The sequence below is a fragment of the Ambystoma mexicanum genome, chromosome 14 (genome assembly GCF_040938575.1).
Source record: "Ambystoma mexicanum isolate Mex_15411 chromosome 14, UKY_AmexF1_1, whole genome shotgun sequence".
NCBI lineage: Eukaryota > Metazoa > Chordata > Amphibia > Caudata > Ambystomatidae > Ambystoma > Ambystoma mexicanum.
In genome coordinates this window covers 560,419,485-560,444,180 of record NC_090940.1, presented here as the reverse complement: position 1 = coordinate 560,444,180, position 24,696 = coordinate 560,419,485, and the positions used below count along the sequence as shown (strand labels likewise).

Below are 24,696 nucleotides of genomic sequence, written 5' to 3'. Positions count from 1 at the left end.
GGTGTGTCTCCCAACCCCTCTACTTGGAGATATAGGACATGGTGGTGGTGTCGCCTGTGAAGATGCCATCCACCTTGTTCTGCAGTTGGGGTTTGAAAGACTTCAGGCCCAGACCACCGCTTTCAACTCCAGACATTAACGTGAACATGTTTTTCCTTGGGTAACCATAGATCCCTGGTGTGAAACTACCGTATTGACTCCCCAGTCCTCCTGGGATGCATCCTTGGTCACAGTGACTTGATGTGCAGGAAGACGAAATGGTGCTCCCGAAATGAGGTTGAGATGGCAGTTCCACCATTAAACAAAAGGCGGAAAGATGGTGAAGTTAGTCTTCCCAGGTCCCTGAAGACCTATTGCCAACAGGTGTTTAGGAACTCTAGCAGAGGACTCACCTGGAGCCTGCAGTGCAGGATTAACAGGATGCAAGACATCATTCCCAGGAGAAATTTTAGTAAGCAGAGCAATGCGGTCTGGAGTCTGGACAGTTTCCTGGCTTTGTTCAGCATTGTTTTTACTCTCCCCTCTGAAGGCGTGGCAACACCTGTAAGAGTTGTGGCACAAGCCTAGAACAGAGGGTTTGGAGTAGGATGCAAGCATGACTTTGCAAAGTTCACAGAGAACTCTAGAGATGTGAGACACTGCATGACATCTGCAGTGTGTGGACACGCTAGTGGCAGATATGGGGCACACACCAACCAGTGGTCCAGATATGGGTAAATGTGGTAGCATGAACAACGGAGGTAGGCCGCAACTGGAGCCAAGCATTTTGTGAAAAGTCTCAGTGCTGACTTTTGGCCGAATGGCAAAGCTTTTAACTGGTAGTGTCCTCCTTGGACTTGAAACTGGATCAAGTACCTGTGGCCCTTGTGTGATATGAAAGTAAGCATCCTGCAGGTCTAGAGAGGAGAGGAAATCCAATCCACTTCTTCCAGTTGAGCCAGGATGCGTTGCAGTATTACCATGCATAACCTTTGGGAATGGAGAAACTTGAGTTTCCTGAGGTCTAGTATTGACCTCTATCCTCCGGACGTATTACTCACCAGAAAGTATGTGGAGTATATTCCGGTGCCTCAGAGGTGCAGTAGCACAGATTCCACCACCCTTTTTTTATATTTGTCATTTTATTTTTCAAGGCAGGATTTAACTTCTTGGAGCAGCAATGGTTGTTATCTCACTCTAGGGTATGGCCCCTGTTGAATAATGGACAGCACCCATTTCTCAGTGGTGATGTTCTTCCACTGTTCGACAAAGGTGGGAGGGAGTGTGAAGGGAGCGGGGGGGGGGCTCAGGTCCAGTCCGTGGCCTGGTCATGGTTGCTTTGCACCAGACTTCTGAAGGAGGCTCTGCGCCATCGCCGATTTCCTCTGTAGAGCTGAGCTCTACCGTTATATCCCTCTTGGCAGCACTGGTCCGGAATGTTTATGGGTGGTAGGAGATCTGTAATCCCACGAAATCCTTGAAAATCTTGTTTTACCTGAACGAAATGACTGGTGGCACTGCTGAGTGCCCATAGGAAACGCACAGTCTCAGTGTCAGCCTTGATGGTCTGTAAGGCTTCATCAACCTTCTTTCTAAAGAAGGTTGGTGCCATCAAAGTGCATGAAGACCACCTTTGATTGGACTCATGTTCTGAAATCGGTGGCTTTAAACCATCCTTGGCATCGCAGCACTGCTCCATTGCCCCTTTGGCGGAACCCTGTATCCGCTATATACACAGTGATAGAAATGGCAATGTCTGAGGCTGCATCAACTTCATGTAACAGCTTCAGTGCTTCATCCCGCTTGTCATCTGGGTGGGGTGGGGAGAGGGGTGTACTATCAATCCATGCTTGAACCTCTCTTCCTCTCTCTGGAACAGCCTCCCTGAAACTTGAGCAGAACCTTTGCCGGTTCTGGAAGCAACTCGAGCCCTTTCTCTTTGCTTTTGCCTTCTCTCTTCCTCTCCCCTGCTGATCACCTGCCTGATCCATCCATGCTCTGATCACCCTCTGAATTCAGGTCCAGGTCGCTGCCTGTCCAGCTGCAATCCTGCACTGCACGCTGGCTCCTTGTGGTCTATCTGTAACCCTACAGTCCCCTCCCTTGCACTTAGGGCCACCCGCTGGCTGCACGCTTGTTTTCTCCTGTGTCCCGCATTTCTCCTTTCTCCCCCTACACTTCTCCCTCCCCCCCTTCCCTGCACGATCTGAATGACACAAGGCCTAGTAAGACCGTTGTTTCCCCCCTCCCTGTCGTGTCGCGCCTAGAAACACAGGTGAAATGCCATATCGTAATCATAGCGGGAGATAATCGACAGAGAATTATGCAGTCTTGATGGTCAGCATAGCGGTAGATATGACCCTTTTACTAAAAGGCATCCAGCTGCTTGCCCACTTTATGTAGAGGCGCCATGGCGGAAGAAGAATTGGCAGAACGCTTGCGGGCAGCTGCAGAGACAGTCTGGACAAGGTTGTGTGCGCAGGCATTTGGGTGCCGACTCTGGATCTTTTTATCAAGGCAGTCCTTTTGGGGAAGCGCCAAGAATGGGCTTCTCATTACTAGAAGCCACTCTTCCCAAATCTCCTCCAATACTGGAATAGCCACCATGGATTTTCTGGAAGATTCCCATCACCGGTAGAGAAATCCCCCCCCTTTTTCTGTTCTTCGTAGAGAACGTCAAAAAGCTATAAAGGAGCTAATTTTGTCTGGGGGTGAAGCTCTTGGAAGTAGGTCTGCTGGCTCACCATCACCTGGCACTAGATCTTCATCTGTCGAGTGCATGCCTGGAAAGCCATTGGACGGGTAGTCGTCTGTGTCCGGATCTGTAAGAGTTACAGGTGGTAAGAGCGATACTGCCACAGAAGGTCCGGGAGGTGGTGGTATTAAACGTTCCCTTGCTGAGAACCTGTCAGGTTGTGCTGGAGAAGCAACGGTGGAAGTCATTGCTGAAGTTCAGAAACTAATGTCTGCAGTGTGGAGTCCATGTCCATTGACACATCCCCTGAGCCACGCGGCAGAGGCACATTTTCCTCTCTATTGTCTCTGCAGGGCTCAAACTCCTGTAAATCCAATTCCATGTCAGAATCAGCACCCTGTTCTGCTCTGGAGGAGCAACGGATTGACAGGGTACTGCAGGTGGTACATAAGGAGTCGGAGAAAACAGTTGCTGGGCATGTGTTGGCCCGGGAAGTTAGGCCAGTGTGTATGGAACCTCCCATGCCAGTTATTCCCTTCGGAAACATGGAGACAAATGGCCGTTGGATAGGCGTTGCTGACGCTGCAGATGTGCTAGGTGACATAGTAGTAATGGTAGACCATCTTTGACAGAGGTAGACTTGGTAGTTGACAAAGTGTTGGACCAGACAGGAGGAGTTGATTTGGTAGTTGACAAGCTTGTCTTGGTCGTCGACGAGGATCTAGGCAACTATGGGCCGTCAAAGGCATCGTCAACAATGAGGGTGTGGATGGATGGACTGTAGTCAGGGATGAGTATAGTTTCTCTGAAGACTGTTTGGATGTCAAAGTCCTCGACAACTGTGTCTTAGTCGCTGAAGTGGTCAACGACCATGGGCGTTGACAAGGGTGTAGCCTGGGCATGTGGTCCATGTCCCTTTGTTGCTTTCTTACCCCAGGAAGATTCCTTGTGGGACCTCCAACTCCGAAGAGGGAATTCGCTCTAGAGGTCTACTGTGCCTAGCATAGGAATAACTACAGACTAAAGCAGAGTGAGAGACCCTGGCACCATCTTCCAGCCACTAACCTCCAGTGATAGCCTGTGCGTGTCTTGGATGAAAATGACTGGCTGCTGGTACAATTGGCCAAGTCACGGTCCCGGTAAAGACAGTTGGTGACGGTCCTCGATGTTAACATTGAGGTTACATGTTGAGCACTCTTCCTTCTGGGGTCTGTCATCACCAAAGACTCTTGAAGGCATCAGACGGAAGATAGGAGCTCCGGAGGCAATGAGCTGGCCTGAAAACTGTCTGCCGCGATAAAGGAGTGAAGTGGAAACAACTGAATATTTAAATGGAAAAATAAAGGACAATAATCATTGAAGTGGTATCAGAGAAAAACTTGATGACTCCCAACTTAACATGGGATAAAAAAAAAAAAAAAGAAATGTCAAGACTGCCACTACAGGAGGAGCCAAGGGGACCGGTCTAATTATCTGTGGACAGTATGATCCAAAATGAAGAGCAATAAATGTACAAGCAGTTTAGAATTGTAAAGATCTACTGCTTTAATGTTACTAAGGGTGTTCCCATCCCGACGGTGGAATATTAAAGAGCACGCAAATCCATGAAATATCCAGTGCTGGAGAAGATCATTTTGGAGAAAAAATAAAATATATGTTATGACTTACAATCCAAAACAGAAACAAACCTTCAAATGACATGTTCAAAATATACAAGACAGTATTCGCAGCCATGGTGCCGCTTTCATTTTTTGAAGCACTATTTTGTTCACTTAAGCAGTAGTAATATTTGTAGTGATGGCTCAGTTTTGGGAATTTATGGGCACAAACACTATAATTTCAAAACCACCCCTTCAACCAATCAAACTGATTTTGCAGCTTGTGTTGAATAAGTCTGATGTTCTGCATACTGCTGCCATCTAATGTTTCTATCTGGCAGAGTTACAAAGCTTTTTTCAGATAAATAAATTGCATTATCAGTGGAAAAAGGGCTTGATGCCCTTCACCACAAAGACTGATAACGGTGACAGGAACAGCAAGATCTTTTCTGCTGCCACAATATTTTCTGCACATAATACTCCGCTCTGGCTCTACGGTCAGTACATTTTCCCTGGCACAGTTTTGCTTCACAAGGAGTTTAGGGTGGATGAAACACAAGTTAACTTACAACAGATGGGAAGTTGCAAAGTCAGCGACACAGGCAAGCAGCTTTAGCGGCACTGAAGTAGAAGCACATGACTTCCATTGCGTAGCAAGTAGTAGAATACAATGGCTATAAACAAAAATGGACGCGCCTCATAACCACCTCTGGGAGTGGAAGACTAAATGTTAACAGAACCTATATAGTGCATACACTGAATGATACATTGGTTGATTTTTGCAAAACAAATTTTGAACTTCTACAGCAGTTGTAAATGTGCATCTTCTCAAAAACAGTTATTGTATCCCTTGGTAAATGTAACCCATTTCTGGACACCTTTCCAAAAGTATTCTAAAAAAAAAGCAGGGGTATAGTAACGTGAATAACTCTAGGTTACAGTTCAGTAAACAATTTAAACTCTTAACACAACAGTCACAGGCTTCCACGCAGACCGATCCTATTCGCTGCAGGTTTATGGAGCATTGCTACTTGTCTTTTTTTGGGTTTTGTCGATTATGTGACCCAGTCTGTGTCCCACAAAAGCTTTCCAACTGCAACCAGGAAATCAAGTCTGGGGTCTTCGACTTGCAGTGTAGAGGTAGTAGTACCCTGGAATAAGTGGAAGCACAATGGAAAGCCGTGGGTAGAAAACTAAAACTGCACCACCCAAGCAAGGTATGCCAGAGATGCGAGCCAGGAAGGGCTTCCTGCAAAAGAATTGTGCAGGTATGATATGACGAGCCCAGAATATGTTAAGATGGCAGGAAGACACTGAGAAGGTGGTGTTCACTGAGAAGATCAGGGAGATAAACATCCTTCATAAATGGGAGACAAATTTGGAGAACCATACCTCCATAACAGACCTGACATGAAGCAGAGAAAACTCTACCAGTAGAAAATCAAAAGCCACCAGAGGAAAGAACCATGTATGTTTGTTTGTTTATTTATTTGATAATGTGCACCAAGCCCTTGGGCAGCGGGGCGCAGCGGTACAAAGAATACTCGAAACTTAGTTACAGTGTTACATAATTGGTACGTGCATAAATTACATTGCAGAGTGAAAAACAAACAGTGTAGGATGCTGAGTAGGCAATTTTTATAGAGTATATACAGTAAATGAAGGGAAGCATCAGTTAGGAAGCCTATGGTTACACTTGTAAGTACAAGGCAAGTGAGTCACCAGCCTTTGGATTGTGCAAGTCAGGGAGAGGAGAAGTTATAGGTCATTGGATCGAAGCCATTTGAGAGCGTTGAATCTGAATCTAGTGTACGGAAGTGGGCATCTAAGGTCAATAGGGAGTGTGTTCCATACTTGTGCAGCTTTGACTGGGAAGCTGTTTCCTCCAGCTGTGGAGAGTTTGAATCTGGGGGGATGTCAAGCAGGAAGGTGTTGGCGGATCTCAGTGGTCTGGCGGTAATTTTCCTAGTGATTTTTTCCAAAAGGTAGGGAGGTGCTAGGGTGTTGAGACATTTAGAGGTGAGGGATATCGTTTTGAGGAAGATTCTGTCTTTTATTTTTAGTCAGCGGGCCCCTTTCCTAAATTTAGAGATGTGCTCTCTCTGAGGTACGTTCAAAGCTGCTCTAAGAGCGTTATTTTGCAATCTTTGAAGTTTGTCAGTGACATACTTGTTGGCTCCCGAGTACAGGGCATTGCAGTAATCTAGTCGGGACACGACAAGCGCATTGGCCAGGGTAATGCAGCTGGCGTTGGACAGGAATGGTCTGGCAGCTCGGATTAATTTGCAGGTGTAGGCGGTGGTAGAGGAGAGGGAGTTAACTTGCTTTTTTAGGTTGAAAGAGGAGTCCAGGTAGAATCCTAACGTTTTTACCTCCGACATGACCTTAACAATGTTATTGTCGATGTTAAAGGAAGTGTAGTTTGGAGTTAGTTTTTTTAAGTTAGAATTGGATCCAAGGAGTAGGAGAGCATGTGGGCCAGAGAACACCCCCCAGGAAAACGGGAGCAAGCAGAGCCTAAGAACGTGGAATCAGGACAGCGAGTGATGATCAGAAGGGCGATATACCGTGGCAGCCACTGTGAGGAATCCTGCAGAGTCATCACCAAACCCCAGCCTAAAAACTCTCCTCCCATGTGGTTAGGGGGAAGGCAACCACTACCTGATCCTAACCCTGGAGGTGGTATCAGGAGGGAGGATCACATGGGAGGAGACTGCTAACAGTGGGAAGTGGGGGCTCTGCTGGGAGGGACGCGGCATTCGTCTTCTTTTGGGGACGAGCCATATCATTCCCAGATACTGAATGGCATGTTGTCAAAGTACAAGTCCCTCTCATGCAACTACTCAAAGAACCTCCCTTTGAAACTCATTTAGACTGAATAAGGTTGGTGCCTCAGAAGTTAAAGAATGAAAGTAAAATCATTGACTAGTCCTAATTCTGGTTTAAGTAAAAATCCTCCCTCCAATGTCTAATAACAAACCCTTTTCACAACCTCGTCCTTTCACTCCAATAACTCAGCACACAAAGCATTCAAAACTAAAGATAAAAAAGGTCAATACTATTATGGACTTCAGTACCCATAATGCTCAGAGGGAGTGATGATTAAGAATGCTATTAAACAAAAATGTGCTGTCTAGTTGTTAGAAAGGCACCCAAGTGGGCCATTTAATACCCGGAATGATGTACAGCTGAAGGAAGGCAGTGAAGGTGATGTAGAAGGCAGTGTGGATGGCGTAGCGGAAGCAGAGGCTGCCCGAGGCACAAGAGCAGCAACGGCAAGAAGAACACCAGTTGAAGCCATCACTAAGATTGAATGCAAGCTGCATTGAAGAGTACGCGCAGCAGGAAGTAGCGTGTGGAAGAGGCCTGGCTGATGAGACGTGCTCCCAACTCAGCATATGGCGTGTCAATGAGCGAGAATCTGCAGAAGATTACCAGCACTGTCAATGCTCCTGGTGAAAGACACGCATCCCACTGAAAATGCCAACGCTGACCCTGGGGCCCTACGAACAGTAACATTTCCGAACAATTCAAGAAACAAAGCAGAAAGCCATATCATTTGGAATACCCTTATAGGGGAGAATTGGGGAAAGCTTACAACCAGCATTAGCAATAGCCAAGCGGCTGTGCGAAAACCACACTAGAGCAACAAGGACACAAACTCCTCATGGGAGATATACATTGGGGAAGCTAATATCCCTTCACTGCCAATAGCCAAGAGAATGTGAAACCATACAGAGGCGACAAGCATGCAACTCTCCCTTTTTGGGATATCAACTGGGAGAAATTTGTAACCCCACACTGTCAACAGGCTAGAGGCTGTCAAGAAATAGTTGAGAGAATCGAAGAACATGGGTTCTATATTGAATTTACAGTTTGGAGAAAACTGGAACACACATTACCAAGAGTCAAGAAACTATAAGAAAAGGCAGTCATTCATCAACCCTCATTCCAAAAAAGGATTGGAGTGGAGAATCTTGGAATCAATATTGCTATCAAGTTTGACTGTAATTGTAGAAATGTTCTTCCTGGAAGGAGAGTACAAGGAAAATGATCATAGTAGTTAGTCCAGGCAAGCGAGTATACCAGAAAAGAAAATGATTAGAAGTACTACGTTTGTGGCAAATTAACTTTATCATTTCTTTGAAAAGCTGTGGCATCGCCAAAGTAATTGCTGTGCTATCCTGACAAAAGTATTTCGTTTGAAGGTGTGCTACGATAATTGTAGGACATTTTGAAAAGAACCATTGCTTTGTGTTTTGAGAGGAAGGCATTTTTGCCTTTCCAAACGGATACTGTGGAGAACAACACTTGTGATTTGTGAACAAAGCCTGGTGGAAAAGACATTAGTTATATCAAGGGAACAGACAGTAGATGGAAGAGACTGTTAAATTGAATAGAACGTTGTGGTACCAAACTTTCCTCAAAGTATTCCTGAATCAATCCAGGGCAAGGGAGTTAATCCTGGTTGCAGGGAATCTGCTTAAAGATCTTTAAGTTTAAACTGATCAACTGTTTTGTTGAACTAAAGTTAACCATACATTCCTTGTATAATTTTGGTGGGTGTAGAAGTGCGAGGGTCAGATACTTTGACACTAGGGCATTTTTCTTTCGTCTTAGTTCGCTAGGGACCTCCTTGTTAAGACTAGGGAAAGTTGGGATTTCATCACACTTTTGATTTATTAAATAGCAAACCTTGAGAAAACTTTACTTTTCTGTCCGTCTCGCATTTCTGACCACTTGAGTACTATAGGGAAGCCAATCAAGTACGAACATGATGAACCTTAAGATAATGAAGCCAATTTCCAAACTGTATTGAGAAACAAATGAAGCATCGAAATGCTGGAAGTTTCAATACTAAGTATTACAACTGTGACGCATCCCAGGGTATTGCCACTGCTTCCATTGGAGAAGCACCTTCCCATGGGGCCAGGGAGGTGAGGCTGCTACCAGATATTCCCCCTGCGGGTGGTACTCCGCAGGTAGATCTCAAGGGGAGGGTACTCCTTCATGGTACTGGTGACGATGGCCCTGGGAGAACAATTTATACATTTAACCCTTTGGTGTCACCACTCGCATCATCCCCCATTCCGGTCCCTCAGGTTCCCCATACCACTATATGTTAGTAGAGGGTATCCTTGACAAGACTAGGAAGAGGAACAGGGAAACTTTCCAAGCTTGATGCAAAAGAATACTGAGACGTAGATGATTGACTAAGGAGGCGCAAGCCCACCGAAGAAGCAATGCATGCGGCACAGCGGTCAAGAGGCAGCACGGGTGATAAAAAGGAAAGGAGGACTCAATGGTCTGACGAACCAGCCCTGCAGGAACACGAAACGAGACGTTCATCCCGTGGCAGGGGACCCAAAGGCTGAGAGCCGGGATGCAGAGAGTTGTGGCGACCCAAGAGGTCTAGGCGAGGAGAGCCTGGCCGGCGGCAGGAAGGAAAGCAGAAAGACCGGCGAAAAACTGGCAGAAGCAGAGCAAAAAGGAAGGCCCACGCAGCCAGAGACGTGAGGGTGAATCCAGAGCTGCGGAGCAGCCAGGAGAAGGACGCGGAGCGTGGTACGTCAAGGCCTGCTTACAAGCCGTGTCAGGGAAGGAAGGGAGACCACCTCAAACATTCCCCAGTGCTTGCGAGTGTGCACAGACCCCCCTCCCATTCCCACCTTACCTATGATGATCCCAAACACTGACAGGGAAAAACCGTAGCGGGAGACAGCAGAGGGAAGCCACCATGCAGACATAGTTCACACTTCCTTGCAGCACACAGCCGACAGCCTAACACCAGCCACACGAAAAAGCAGTGGAACAAAGTGTCCAGAAATCTAAATACCATTTGGGAAAAGAGGCCTTATTAATGAGGCTCCCACCAGCTCAGAGATATTAAGATTGAAGGCCTTACGGAACAGGGACTCGAGTTCCTGAGAAACTCTTTCACTTTCCTTGCCAGAGATGCTTTCAGAAAGGGGGCGGGGGGTACAAGCCCTTTTTGAAGCCTGCCTAAACACTCGCCCTGCCACTGCCCCTTGAGCCAGATAAGAGATTGGACAGGGTGAGTGGCCAATCCTGGGATTGGGTATTTAAGGACGTGTGTGCGAGTGTGGGTTAGTTGGGTGAGGAAAGGAGACGCAGGACGACATCCAAGAGACCAGAGGAGGCAAGAGCGACTGGAGTGCATAGGCCATTGTTACGAAGGAGGTCTGTGGAGTGTGTGTGTGTGAGAGAGCGAGTATTAGAGGCAGAGTAGGAGTAGGGGCGGAGTGGGATAGTAGTAGGAGCGGAAGTAGCAGTAGTAGTAGTTGGGAGTAAATAGGTAGTAGGCGGTGGGAGGAGCAAGCAAATGACAGTGGTAGAAGGGTGATCAGTGCACCATATCCCTGGAGGTCCCAGAGGGTTGAACAGGCGCTAGTAGAGGGTGAGCGAGATACCATATCCCAGGTTCTGTAAAAGTCAGAGCGGTGTGCAGGGCACCGTACCCTGAGCATCTTGGAGCAGTAAAGGTAGTAGAGAGGTTGTGGTAGTAGGGCAATAGGAACAGTAGTAGAGCGGGAAGGGTGATAATGAGTGGAAGAGTAGGAGGGGCTATTGGCATTATTGAAGATAGAAACTATAACAAGGGGGATAGTAAGAGGTGGGGAAGTAGAGTGAGAGTAAGGGGAAAAGGAACCAATGTAGAGGGATAGTTGTAAATACAAGCAGTAGTAACGAATAGGAGTGGGAAAGGAATTAAGATTGAAGGGTGGAGGCAGAAAGGTGGAGTGAGAGATTGGAGGGACAGTAACATGATCAGAGGAGAATCGATTAAAAGGTCAGTACAGGAAAGGGTCAAGTGTGAGAGGTTGTGAAAGGAGTGTGCCTGACGCTGGTTGGAAGAAAGCACTATCTCCTATTCCCAGAGACTAACCAATATTAGGAGAGGGAACGCTAGAAGTTCCCTAGGGAGTCAGGTAGCGATCACTTTAGGGCTAACACCTAAAGTGTAGAGAAGAAGAAAGACAGACAATGTTACCGATCTGTAGTGACCAACAGCCATAAGGGAAGTCTGGGGCTGGGAAGTGGGTCCCAGGGCTGGGGAAGTTGAGAGCGGAAAGGGACGGCCCTAGCGCCAGTCATCCCCAGACCTTAAAGAATCAAGTACAGAAGCAGCCATTCTGACCATCAAGTTTTCAAATAAACACCCTTTGATTTTTCTTAAGAGTCAGCATGGTTATTTGTGATGGACACCCATTCAGAGCGGCACCAGCAGAGACGCTCCGCTCCGCCACTCAAATAGACTGGAGACCGCCCGAGAATTCCCAAAGGTAGGGAAAGGGTCAGACCGTTAGAGCATTGAGGGAGTGGGAGAAGCTGAAAACCCACTGAGGAATCTGAGGGCGTCCTCAGTTCTTTCCCAAACAGATCCTCCTCCCAGGTGGCCAGGGAAAGACCCAAGCTACCGGATCTGACCCTTGGGTGTGGATATGCGATGGAGGATTCCCTGGGTGGAGGAGACTTGGGGGAATGAAGGCGAGACACCCTTGGGTGAGACACTATTTCCCCCCCCCCGCCCATTTCCCTTTCATAAGGACTGCCATCCCACAAGCCTTTATAGGCTATTACCAGTCCTTACCAATGTGCCCAGCAAAATATACCCCCACAGACATCAATTAGGAACTGGACGAGGAAGAGAAACCAGAACTATACATCCTTGTTTTATGGAGACACACACCAGTTTGGTACTGGGACGAGGAGGCGGCAAATGAAAGCAATGTGAAACTCTGAAGCCAGCACCGAGCGGTCTAATTCTTTTTGGACCATCAGCCTGGCATGAGGTTTAAAAGCAGGAAGAAATGGGAAAATGGCATCATCTGTGGAAGCAGATCTACGTACTGCTGGAAGAGCGCAGACCTCTCCTGCAAGGCGGCGTGGCAGACTGATAACCCCAGTACGATGCAGAGTGTACGCAGCAGAAAGCAAGACTGAAGAAACCTGGAGGGCGGCTGCAGACTGCGAAAAGGGAGCCGACGTGACCAGGCAAAGCTTCTTAGTGAGGCCCGAGCTGCGAGAAAAGTATCAGGGGCTGGAGCAAAGCCACAGAACTGCTGAGGAGACTGAACAAGGCTCTACAGAGAGGGGGGGGGGGAAGAGAGACAGAGCGCTCAGGGTAGCCGGAAGCCTCACTCGAGCACCATTAGCAGACTGGTGAGTCAACCTAGGCAGAAGGACACTGGCAGTTGGCGAGCAGGTTACACCTGTGAAAACAGTTATGACTGCAGATTCAAATGAAAAGCAAACACCTTTGAACACTGATCTAAATGAAAGCAGAATAAAATCGTCATTTAAGGGTCGTTGTGGGGACAGTGTGCTATTTAATACTGCCAAGAAATAAAAGAAAATTACAAAAATGGTATATAAATTTGGAGGGTCTGCGGCGTCTGTTCACTTCCACTGGGACCCCCTAGCAGTACCAGAAAAGTAAGCTGAACAGTAAAATTGGAAGGCAAGTCCAACGCGCAATCCCTTAATGATTATTTGTTGATAGTAGATCAATGATTTCATAAAAAGTCCCAAAACAGGTAGTACTGTATAACAGTCAGTCTTTAATTAGACCATTCCAAAAAGAAACACAAACAGCTGACACGTGTTTCGACCTCCCGGGTCATTCTCAAGGCATCTGAAATTATCACTGCGGTTTCCATTCTGATGTATTATTAGTAAAGATGTGGTTTTGTACGGATAGGGTTAACTCTTTGCATTATATATATATATTCTAGTTTGATGAAACCATGCGTCCAACAATTAATATGCAGGCGATTCCAATGCAAAAGAAGAATTCTTGAAAATCTCATGAGCGTGCACTGACTATAAACCCTAAAACGAATCCAAAAAAGCTTGGACACGCATTCACATAGTCAAAATCAACTGGTCAATAGTATGCCTTAGAATGGCCAATTCCGAACGCAATCATGGGGCTCTATCCCCATCCACACTAGAACCCCAGTTATTATTTCAGACGCCTCGAGAACGACCGGGAGGCCGAAACACGTGTCGGCTGTTTCTGTGTTTCTTTTTGGAATGGTCGAATTAAAGACTATGACTGCTACACTGTACTACCTGTTTTGGGACTTCTTATGAAATCTCTGATCTACTATCAAAACATAATCATTAAGGGATTGCGCGTTGGACTGGCCTTCCAATTTTACTGTTCAGTCTAAATGAAAGCAGTTTTGTGTAATCACATGATATAAAGGAACTGTGTAATTTGAGAGAAGCAGCATTTGCAAGAGCCATAGAAGCATATGAAACTGCACCAACAGTGGCAAAATAAGCAATGGGAAAGCATGAAGATGTGAACTGAAAGTAAACCAAGCACCACTGTAGAGCTGAAACAGTGGCTACGTGCATACAATGGAAAAGAGGCAAATAAGGTGTCAGTTGCGTGACCTGTAATGGGTGGACCGTGGGCTCCGACAACTGCGCCTATACCGAGTACACCTACCTATGGAAAAGCCATTTAGAATTCTAGCATAGAATCTTGTCATTGAAACTAAAGGAACTGTTGTGTGAACTGAAAATAAAGAAATATAAGTTGTGAAATTGGTGAAAGGTAACCAAACCAGAAGAGCTGGGACATATCCCCAGGAGTTGTGTTTTGAAGAAGTTGAAGGCTTGAAAGCTTGGGCACAGGAACCCCATTGAATTGTGAACTGTTGTGAACCCTGCAGAAGAGAGTCCTAGATAAACCAAGTGCTGGAAGAAGCTCAGAACTGTTATTCTGACACAGACATCCATGCACATTGTATACAAATAGATGCAAGGACATGCATAGGTTTTGGAAAACGACCGATTTTTACTTTGGACTTCCTAACAGACTATCCTTAGTTTAATTTTAGGAAGGGAAAGGCCATTTTGGCATAGGGCAAGTTAAGCCTTATACCAACCATTATTTGTTGAATAAAAGTTTATAGACCAAACTTTGAATTCAGTTGTCTGTGTCCACTTCATGATGTGATCACACCACACAAACAGGGGATACAAGAGGCATTATTTGTTACAAACTTTCTAAACTACGTAAATACATTACATCCGGGGAGCACAAGGGGATGAAAGCTGCATTTCACAGAGTGAAAAGAACGCATCTCAAAGATCAGAGAGGAATAACAAAAAGTACTCAAGTTGATAAACACATTAGGAAGACACCGATGTGGGATAGGGCCTGGCAGGAGAGTATATCAGGTCTGTCCAAGTGGACACTAAGTAAATGAGGGAAGGAAAGCCCAACAAAAGCAGAGCAACAGGGTCTGAGATGCACATGGAATTGTGAAGTCAAGTCTGGCAGCTTACCCTACCGTTGAGGAAGCCTATGGTCAGGTATGGCAGGTTAGTGAACCAGACCTGAAAAGACTTGAAAGGTGCATTTTGTTTAGACAAACAGAGGAAAGGGAATCCTCCAGAAGATTGGAGGAACTGTATTATGTTCACCAGTGGGAGCAAGATTCAAGGAAGAGGTTCCTCCCAGGAGTTTCAGGAACAGTGTTTTTCTGTGTTGGTTTGAACATACAAGCAATATGTACTTAACCATATGTTCTTTGCACGAGAACTGCGTTTTGGAGTCTACATCCAGAGTAAGAGAGGTCTCCTTCTGGGTGAATAAACAATCCAGTTTTTTATTAGTTAGTTGAAATTGTATGGATGGAAATAGGTTTAGACGCAGGATGGTCATTTACTTTATGGATATATTGGCTGGGTCCTTGGTTTTTATTATTGAGGTAGAACAACCCCTCATAGTAAATGGGGCAAGATAGTCTTTTCCTTTCCTTTTGGTATTGTAAATAAAAGATTGCATCAACCAATATGCCATCTCTGTGTCAGACTCTTACTTCTGCAACATTACACCACCCATAGTGTAGTTCGATACAAAAATGCTGAATACTGGCAAACTGAGTACTCAAGGTCATAGTGCACCAAGAATCCAAAGCAATTACAGAAGCCACATGCCAAGGGGGGATTGTGGGGGTGACAGGCGCCACAGGAGAAAGGCTGCTTAGAATCACAAATGTGATTCATGCAATAGCGATTTGAAAAGGTGATGGCTATGGATACCAATTTCACATTCTAGTTAAATAAACATGGAAGGAAAGTCTACAAGTAAAAAAGGTAACAGTATAGGAAAAGAAAAGAAGGATGGGATGCAAAAAAGGCAGCACCATCACAGCAAAGGGTTTAACGCACAAATGTTTACAACATAACTATGAAAATACCATCCAAAAAACACAAATGCACACTTGTGTTAATCCACTAGGCTAAATTGTCATCACAATGGTCATAATCAGGTAGAGTGTTACAGGGAATGTATCCAGTCAAGATATCCCCATATGTAAAATCATAGGCTCCAGAAGCCGTTCATATGCTGCTCTTGAATGCCCATCAGGAGGTCCCACCAACAGACAAGAGGGATCCCTGTTAACTTTAAGGTAAACAGATTACCAAACCAACTCTAAAACCTCATATTATATGAATACATTGGACTGCGGAATACGTTGGTCTGTTCATATGTAACACCTTTAGAAAGCTTGCTCTGAACCAAACACCCGCTGGAGTACTATGTAAGAAACACACAATTATAAAATCAGTTAATACTACAGTGGTGACTGGGGCAGTATAAAAGAACTGTACCATAACATAAATTGCTTATGATGCAACTGATATGGCTCATTAATTTAAAGATTTTATTTTACCATTCAACAAAGATGCATTATTAAACTGCGGCAACACGTTTTGAAACAAGCTATTTTTTCAAATGTTTAGTCTTCCCTTAGCATTTCATATTTCTGGTGACACCCATACTGAAGATGCCATCACAGGACTTGACCTGTGTACATTCCAAATCGTTTCTAATTTTTGACTTTAGTTTCCCAGCTTATTTACATAACACCTGGAACGCCTGAAACAATACATTTCTTTTTTGCAGCATTCAGTTAACGGTCCAAGACAGATGCTTTGGAAGTTTATCAGTTTCATTTTTCGATGCGTGCGTTTTGATAAATTGTACATTCATATTTCCAATTTTGTTTTTAAACCTAGCTTCATCACAGGGTTGGAAAAAAAATATGCTGGCAATTGGACTTCGAAAATAGCTACAAAAATTAATCAGGAAAAAACATTGTATTGTGAAATATATATAAAAAACTGGAGGTATAATTAACACCAGATGAAAGCAGAAATCAAATGAATCCACTGCTTCTGCCCAATAATTGAATGTGGCAAAAAAATAAAAATAAAGCATTAGTACATACATTCATGGAGTGATATTTTGAAATGGGAAAATTAAGAAGACCAAAATACAAATGGGAAATTACATAGGTCCAGTCCGCTGATTCCATGGTGGGTGTAGATGTCACTGGAAAGTCATGAGGAAGGCTAATAACGCTAGCAAGCTGCCAGGTCATTGAAACTTATTGACAGCTGGTTTTATCATTAATCTGTGGAGAACTGAAAGCAAGAAACCCTTCATAAATAGCAAGACAGAAAAAATGGAAAGAAGGTGTAGCTCTTAATGCAACAACATTATGATTTACAAGTCTAAGAATGAGGGCATGAATGAATGTTTTACCAAATAACCCTTGGCGATAATCCTTTTACACTTGCAACAGGATCAGCCATGAAAGGTTTAATGGATACTCAAATGACACGATCCAGAAAAGTATATATTTTTTATAGACCATGCACAAAAACAGACCACAACAAAAGGAAAATAAATCCTTAGGACAATCAACAAAACTCAGTCCCTCACCGCAGGGTGATCACCACTCCTTTGACAAACCTCCTAGCTGCAAGCCTTTCTGCATCCTGTACCCGTGGCTAGCTACCAAACGTCTACACCAGGTCCAGGGTGTCCTGGTTGATGCACTGCTGTTTTCTCTCCACCAACTTGACGTCATAATCGAGATTCTTGAGGTCTGAGCCAGAATGATCCACCAGGCATCTCCAGTGCCCTTCATGGAGTACCCTACATCTCTGACTTTTAGACTCATCACTGCTCTGATCTCCCCACTTGAATCTCTGCATTTTAAACAAATAGAGGAAACCTTCAATTCATCCACTAGATGATAAGATCACTCAAAAGAAATTAACACATTTACTGGACAATTGATTAGTTAGTAAACAGACCCCCACCTGTTCTTGTGACAATTATATTATTAATCTGCCTCTCCCCTCTCCTACCAAACACCTAATAAAAATCTACCATTGGTACCTTGCAGGGGGCAGGGGGGAGCAGGGGGGATTGAGTGGAAGTGTGGACAACAGCTTTATGGGAATGAAATCCCCATCATTTATGTTGAAATAAATATGTCAGAAAACAGAAGGGTACCACACCCTTGCAAAGGAAAGCCTCTTAACGAGACATCCATCCTCTACCCTCTCCTCCCCAGTCTAGATCTCTTCTCTCAATGTGGATGTCATGTCTCAATATTGATCGGACAAAGCCGAAGATGCAACTACTTGGGCCTCATTAATGGGCGCAAAGAGCCAGTACTACTGAAGATGTCCTGTGTGACCTTCCTTCGAATTCAGTACCTGGGAAGTATGGCTCTTCAGAGTCCAGACATAGCTCCAATATAAACTAGGATTAGTATCAGGACCCAGCAGGTGACTATTACCTTCCAGACATGTATCAAGGTACGGGTGTTTGAAAACTGGACTCCCTTTGACTATGGCCATGGATCACGGCCACATACTCACGCTCGACACCTGAGGGGCATCTTGGCACAATTGACAAATACCAGATGTTTTTTGTTAAACAACTTCATGGTACTCATTTTATTGATCTCGGAAGGATTAAGGACTGAGTGGTCTTGCCGGGATTTGAACTTGTGACAGTGAGGTCAAGCACAGGCCCTTGTAGTGGATGCATGAATCCACTAAGCCACACCCGGCCGTGGACGTCAGACATATTTTGACAATGAAATGTCCAAGAGGCAAGTCTTATGATCTTACAGATTAACCCCAGTGCTTTGGAGGACCTCAATTGTCCATTCGGGTCACAACACACTTACCCATTTCTTGCCTGGTGCTGCAGACACCGGAGCCATATTTCGACAGAATTCTGGAGGATGCTGCAGTACAAACGCCAGTGTTCTTTGCAAAGCCCAGGTAGTTGTAGGATCCCATGTTCATTACATCCTTAACTACCTTCCCTGAGTACCTATATTTCAAGAGAACACAAACAATTACTAAAGGAAAGTCATCATGAGCATCAAGTAATGAATTGTGCTCTACTATAAACAAACTCGCACAGCTAGAACACTCACCATGTGACTGCAGAGCCACCAAGACTAGCAAGCGGTGAAAGATCACAGCCTAAAATCCTAATATTGAGTAGTGGCACGAGAGCAATTTAAATCCATGGGACATGTAATGTAGTTACATTAAATGGATGTGTTTGTTTAGCAACACCCTGAGGGTGATGGTGGGGGTGAGAATTTTCACCAGGAGGCTGTCCCCTTAAAAATATTCATTAGTACTGCACTAAACATGCATTGGGGTATCAGTCTTACTCTAGTACGTTTTCACGATTCCATTGGCCTTGGAAAAAAAAAGGTAGCATTAGTTCAGCGAGGATTGAATGTGTACCTTGCAGGAAAAGCAGATTTATGAGGTCACTGGATTAACCAACTTGGCTATGTTAATAGCAGGTCCTGCATGCATCAGATATGCAACGGTGTAGGAAATGTGAGGAGGTTTGAAGCTTGCTGAAAAAAGCAAAAGCTCACCGAACTGAGATATGAGGGTTTGTCCAAGACTTTTGGCTTTTTACTTGAAAAATTGAGGGGATGCAAATCTTTCCTTGTACTCTTCACTCTCCATCTCGGGCACTTCCATTAAATTCAAGAATATTTAATATCCCTGCATATATGCAAAATCCTAGAACTCTTCTCAAACTGAAAGACATTTCCTATTTAATATAACAAATACTGGCTAACCGATTATGATTTTCTACAATTTCACCAAAATGTACAACAGCATCTTCTAAACCGCAGTCCTCCCTATGAGATGATCCAGTAATGAAAAATCAGGAAAATAATCAAGAAGGAATGATATCAAGAAAGTGACACTAAATTTGCGGGTGCAAGGTATCGCCATCGCCCAACATTCATTGGTACAGTCAGTTGGCCTTATTCTCTTTTACGCAATGCGAGAGTGATTCTCTATTATCGTTTCTGATGTCCAGTTCTGATCCCTCATTGCAGTGGAGAGTGACATTCATGGGTTCACTGAAAATTACCCATGATGAAGCACTGCGGTTACAAGTCACTTTTCCTACACTGTGTGATCTTCATTGGTATTCATATGCATATTATATATTTAAATCAACCACAATTGTACATTTTCAATGAAAAAGAGGCACTTCATTTACAACCCCCCTCCCCCTCAACCACCCATATCCCCTCTTCTACTGTACACTAAACTCCTGCACTCTATGGTTGGGGTATTTTCTGAAATGAACTAAAGATAGCAAGGAAAGAACAATGCTGTCCTCATTATGGGTTTGCCCAGGGTAAAGTTTGACAGGTGCCATGTTGCAAATCTTCATCAACATAAGCGGAAATAAAATCACACAAATAATTCCCCAACACAGTTCATTACACTTTCCCATTTTTAACAAGTACTCCCTCCCTCCAGGTCACTCTGACCACAAAGTAACATTTGGGTCATGTGCCAACAGATTGAATGCCCTGAACCTCACCAAGCATGAAAGATCGCCATTGTCTTGAGCCATAACTGAAGAACGGTGTAATCTGCTACATTAGCTGTTGGCTTGGGAGGGCAAGGAAGAAATGGTGCAAGGAATCCATCAGAATAAACACTACCTACCTGTGGTTATTTTCTGTTCCAATACATCCACCCCCCCCACCCCCCCCGATAGAATTCTCATCTTTGCAAGACTTCCAAGGACATACCACAATGCAGTAAGGAGGCAGTAAGGTGTACTTTTAAAGGAAAAACTGTTTGGCTGGACTGGACTTTCAACCTTAGCATCTTCAGTAACCAGGCATCCAAGTATAATTGCTTAGTAAAGATGTGAAGAGCTCCTGCATGGCAGTCTGGAAATCTCTAGTAAATTGCCCTTCTGCAAGACTGAAATAGCTGCCTACCCTCTGGTAGGAGCCTGTAGCCCTTCGGTGATCGCCCTGGCCGCAAATTTTGATGCACAGAATGGTCCATCTGGAAATAGTTTTGAGAGGTGTCCTGGTCTGAGAACCCTACAAAAAGCTAGTCATCAATGAGGTACTCATTAGCCATTGAAAAGTAGAATTTAAAGGCCAATTTTGGGTTCATTCTGGAATCTTTTCATTTTGAACAGATGCACAAAAGCGGAATATTTGCAGCAAGTGGAACTTGTAGACTACCTTCGGCAAAAAGGACAGCTTCATCATTAAGAAGACTGTCCTCTTTGGGACGAGCAGAAATTGAGGGGAAACGTAAAGTGTCTACAACCTGAAGGCCAATAGGAAAGTAACTTTAAAGACTTAGCAACACTTCTATCAGAACAATTTTATTCTAATATTCACAGTAGACTGTATCACAAGTTTGCCATAGTCATACCCTAGCGGGAAACGGGATAGTCAGGATCTGTCAGACAAGCACAGCATAGTAAAGCAAAATGCAAGGCCAATGCGACATGAGAAAAGATTTTTCCAAACGAACGGAATGAAAAAAAAAGAAAAAAAAAAAAAGGAGCAGCAGCGATTCCCCCTGCACGGACAGCGAGGGAGATGCAGACGGTAATTTGCCTGAAGCTGCAGAATGACACAAACAGGAATGACTACAAGATGACAGACATTACGAGCAACATTTAAGGGATATGGAATGAACAGGTAAAGGAATATTATAATTATCCAATGCAGAGAGATTCAGACAAATTTGACAACCACTTAGGGGAAATACAAACCACAGGCATATCAAAAACCCCAAACAAAGTAATATCAGCAATTACTACGAATAATACACAGTAACTAGAAAATAGTGTGAGTTAACCCAAAGCAGGAAAGAAGCAGACGCATGTAAGAAAGCAGACAAGCTTCCAGTTGGCCCTGATACATGAGGAAACCGCTACCGGTGTAGGGGTAGTACACATTTTACAGCTCTCCATGTTATACAAGAACACCGAACACAAGAAGGAATGCTGAAGAATCCCAAGCTCAGGGAGAGACCAAAAGTGCATGCAAAGAAACTCATCCACTGGGAGACCCACCTGAAGATCTAAAGTGTCAGTTGTTGGGTGGAACCAACAAGTCCTGCGACGAGCACTCTGGAGAAACCAGAGGCTGAGCCGAAGCCTGAGAATTGGAAACTCAAGCCTCAAACCTAGTGGAGATCTTGAGAGGAGTAGTGAAAGTAGGAATGCTGAGGGAGGATCCCAACTGAGTAAACCCTGGAAGAGCATTCCCAGGAGAACTGTTCTGTTGTGATAGACGTGTGTTGGACATCAAGGAGTAGGATTTGTGAACTCTTGTTGGCCAACCATTTGTGTTCAATCTTAGGGATTTAGAATTTCCTGTTGCCCACATGTTTTAGACACGGTTCGTTAGAGTAGAGTGTTGCTGGAGGGAGTAGGTTTTAGTAGGTTACAAACGTTATGATCTGGTCACTCATCCTTTGAGGTGTTGGTCAAGTGACGAAAACCCCCTTTGTGTTGCCCCACCCTGGACAAAGTTAGCTTTAGGAGCAATATTGTCTGTGGGCAATTCAGCTAGTGCCTATAAGTGTTTGTCCAAACCCCTTCTTTGACTGAATAAAGTCACCTTTTTAAACCAAAGACATTTGAGATCAGAAGGGTCATTGCTTGGCCTCATCACAGGGGTAGAAAGGGTTCTGGCAGATATATATTTGTCAAGCTATTAAGGAGCTGCAATGTCAGTTGTTCTGCAAAGTACATTCCTGTTCGGACGCCTTCTTAAAAATAGACTCCAAAATAGTTCTAAAGGAGCAAAATGGCTAAAAGCTCCTTGTCACAGGACCTACATATGCCAGCATCAGAGATTTAACTCCTCAGACCTCAATCTGTGTGCCCCAAACTGCCAATAGCCAAGCATGTGGGTTCAGCATACTGGCATTGGTGCAAAGCACTAGGCAGAAACACCTGCATAAGAAGATGCTCCAATGTGATAAAAAAAGATCCAAGTGTATACAATAAGGGATGGGACTGTGGAATCTATGGGAGCCAGGGACACCATACATTGTGATGTCGGCTCTGGAGGTGGTAAAAATAAATACAAATTTTAAAAAAACAAAACAAAAAAATAAAATAAATAATCGGGTCACCAAAGGCTACACAGTCCATCCTTAGCCTACAGTGTGAACTGATCAGCCAGTCCCGGGTCACTAAACGTCTCTAATAATACCCATGTCTGAAGAACCCAGTGTTAGCTCCAGAGATCTCCAACTGTCAGTTCTGTTTTCTGAATTGCCAATCTATCACTGAGAATATTTAAAAGGGAGAAATATGGACCCTAAACTCCTTACAGGTCAGGACACATGTTGGTGTTACCACATAATCCCCATTTCCATATATGAAGCTGTGCGCTCTCGGTAGAGGCAAGATGTCCTGCAAAATCAACTATTACTTTACTGGGGACATATACCTGAATGGCAGCACAGCCCTGTTACTGATGGATTATGTGGCTCATGCAGAGTTAATGGAGTGGCTCGAGGAGGGGCCATCTTGGAAGGTCCTGCTCACCCATGTGGAGGTTCATGGAATGGCTGCATAGAGGTCCACAGACACTGTGGGGTGAGTGATGTTCAGTGGGTCTATGAACAAATTCATACTATGTACAACTTCTCCCACTGACAGTGCAACTCAAGTGCAAACAAGATGTCAGCGTTTCCAGATATGGATTGAGATCACACGTGCTTTAAAATAAATCAATACATTTAAAAATCTGGCTTCCTTCAACACAGATGCCATATTTGTAGTTTGGGCAGTCCATGCAGTCAGGCTCAGCTGTGCACCCTTCAGAAATTGGTAAAATCAGTTAATGGGGAGAAACCCTACACAAGAAGCCTTGCTGAGCAGAGAAAGGCTTGGGGAGTCAGGAGTACAAGTAGACAAGGGCAGTTTAGAGTAGACCATTACTTGGCTATGAGGCAGAACAAAGTCTACAGTCTTCTATAGGAGGTGTGCCTCAACTAATGTAAGGAGACAATTGAAAGGAAGTGGACAAAATATGCTCCGTTGGAGCCATCCACATGGACGCTGCTAGCGCCAAAAATAACTGCTTCTGCAGCACCTTTAACGATGCACATCAGCGTCTCTGGTGCCAAGGGGGTGGTATGTGGTGCCAACGTTGAATGCCCTGACTGCACCAGCTCTTCCAATGTCCTGCCGAGATCTGAGCACTTAAGCATGCAGGTGCAGGACCAGTTGTCAGAGGGTGCAGCAGGGAAATCTGAGGATTGCCGGAAACTGGAGCCTGATCCAACACCTTAACCATGGCGAACGGTAAGGCCTCCCACTACTCAGGGATAGAGGAAGACGCCAGGAAGTTTGGTTTAGGGTTACTTGCTTTAAACAAGGTGTAAAGTCATCCGACTAAAAAGTATTATGACCTATGGTGATGCTTACATCAAAATGAAAAAAGAGTTGGAGAAGATAAACATTCACTGAAGCAAAGTGATGTTTTTTTTCTTGCTCCTCAGTTTGGGGGTAGTGTTATGAAGTCAGCATCACAGCCCTGCCCTGACCTTTGAGTCGTTGGTTCCGCTGGAAAAATGTCTATAGAGGATATTTCCGACTAGAAGCAGAAAGCGGCTTTACCTCACTCACCGCTTTAGGGTGCACCGATCACCAGCATATGCAAACCTCTCAAATAGTGCTTGTTAAGGGAGCAGACAGAGGAGTGCAGATTCAAGACAAACATGGTAGGGGGCACGCCTCGCGAAGCGTATAGTTCGATTTTGGAAGGTAAAAGACAATGAAAATGGAAAGTTCCTTGATGATAGCAACGACAAAAAAAAAGATGGATGACTTCAGGAACTCAAAGTATATATAACTATGACATCACTGGCACAATAGGGTACCAAATAGCTGTGGAGCAGACCGTCTCAAAGCCACTAGGCAGCTGTTTACACAGACTGCATCACAGAGGAAGGTCTGTTAGAAAGTGCTGGAGAATTTAAACTCCTTCAGTTCCAGAGCAGCAGACTATTGGTCTAATTATTCATCTGGAACAACTCATGACATGCAAGAACACCAGACTAATTCCCTAAAAATTGAGGTGAATTATTTCACGTTAGAAGACTAACTCCAGGCCTGTCAACCCAATCGAGGATTCCCTACAGAGATAGGCATGGCATAGAAGTATCTAATGGTGGGCATTTCAGCTATGTCTTTATGCATTGCAAACCAAGCGATTAGTGCACGATCATTTCCAATAA

The 24,696-nt window shown here is 44.5% G+C and overlaps 1 protein-coding gene across 1 annotated transcript in view; it reads right to left on the bottom strand.

Moving 5' to 3' along the window:
* The window catches only part of SPTLC2 (serine palmitoyltransferase long chain base subunit 2), a 475,564-nt gene that overhangs the window by 340,265 nt on the left and 110,603 nt on the right, over positions 1–24,696 (bottom strand). Inside the window, exon 5 of the mRNA XM_069637917.1 lies at positions 18,312–18,460. Within this exon, the coding sequence (XP_069494018.1) occupies positions 18,312–18,460 (149 nt within the window). The remainder of the gene's footprint in view (positions 1–18,311; positions 18,461–24,696) is intronic.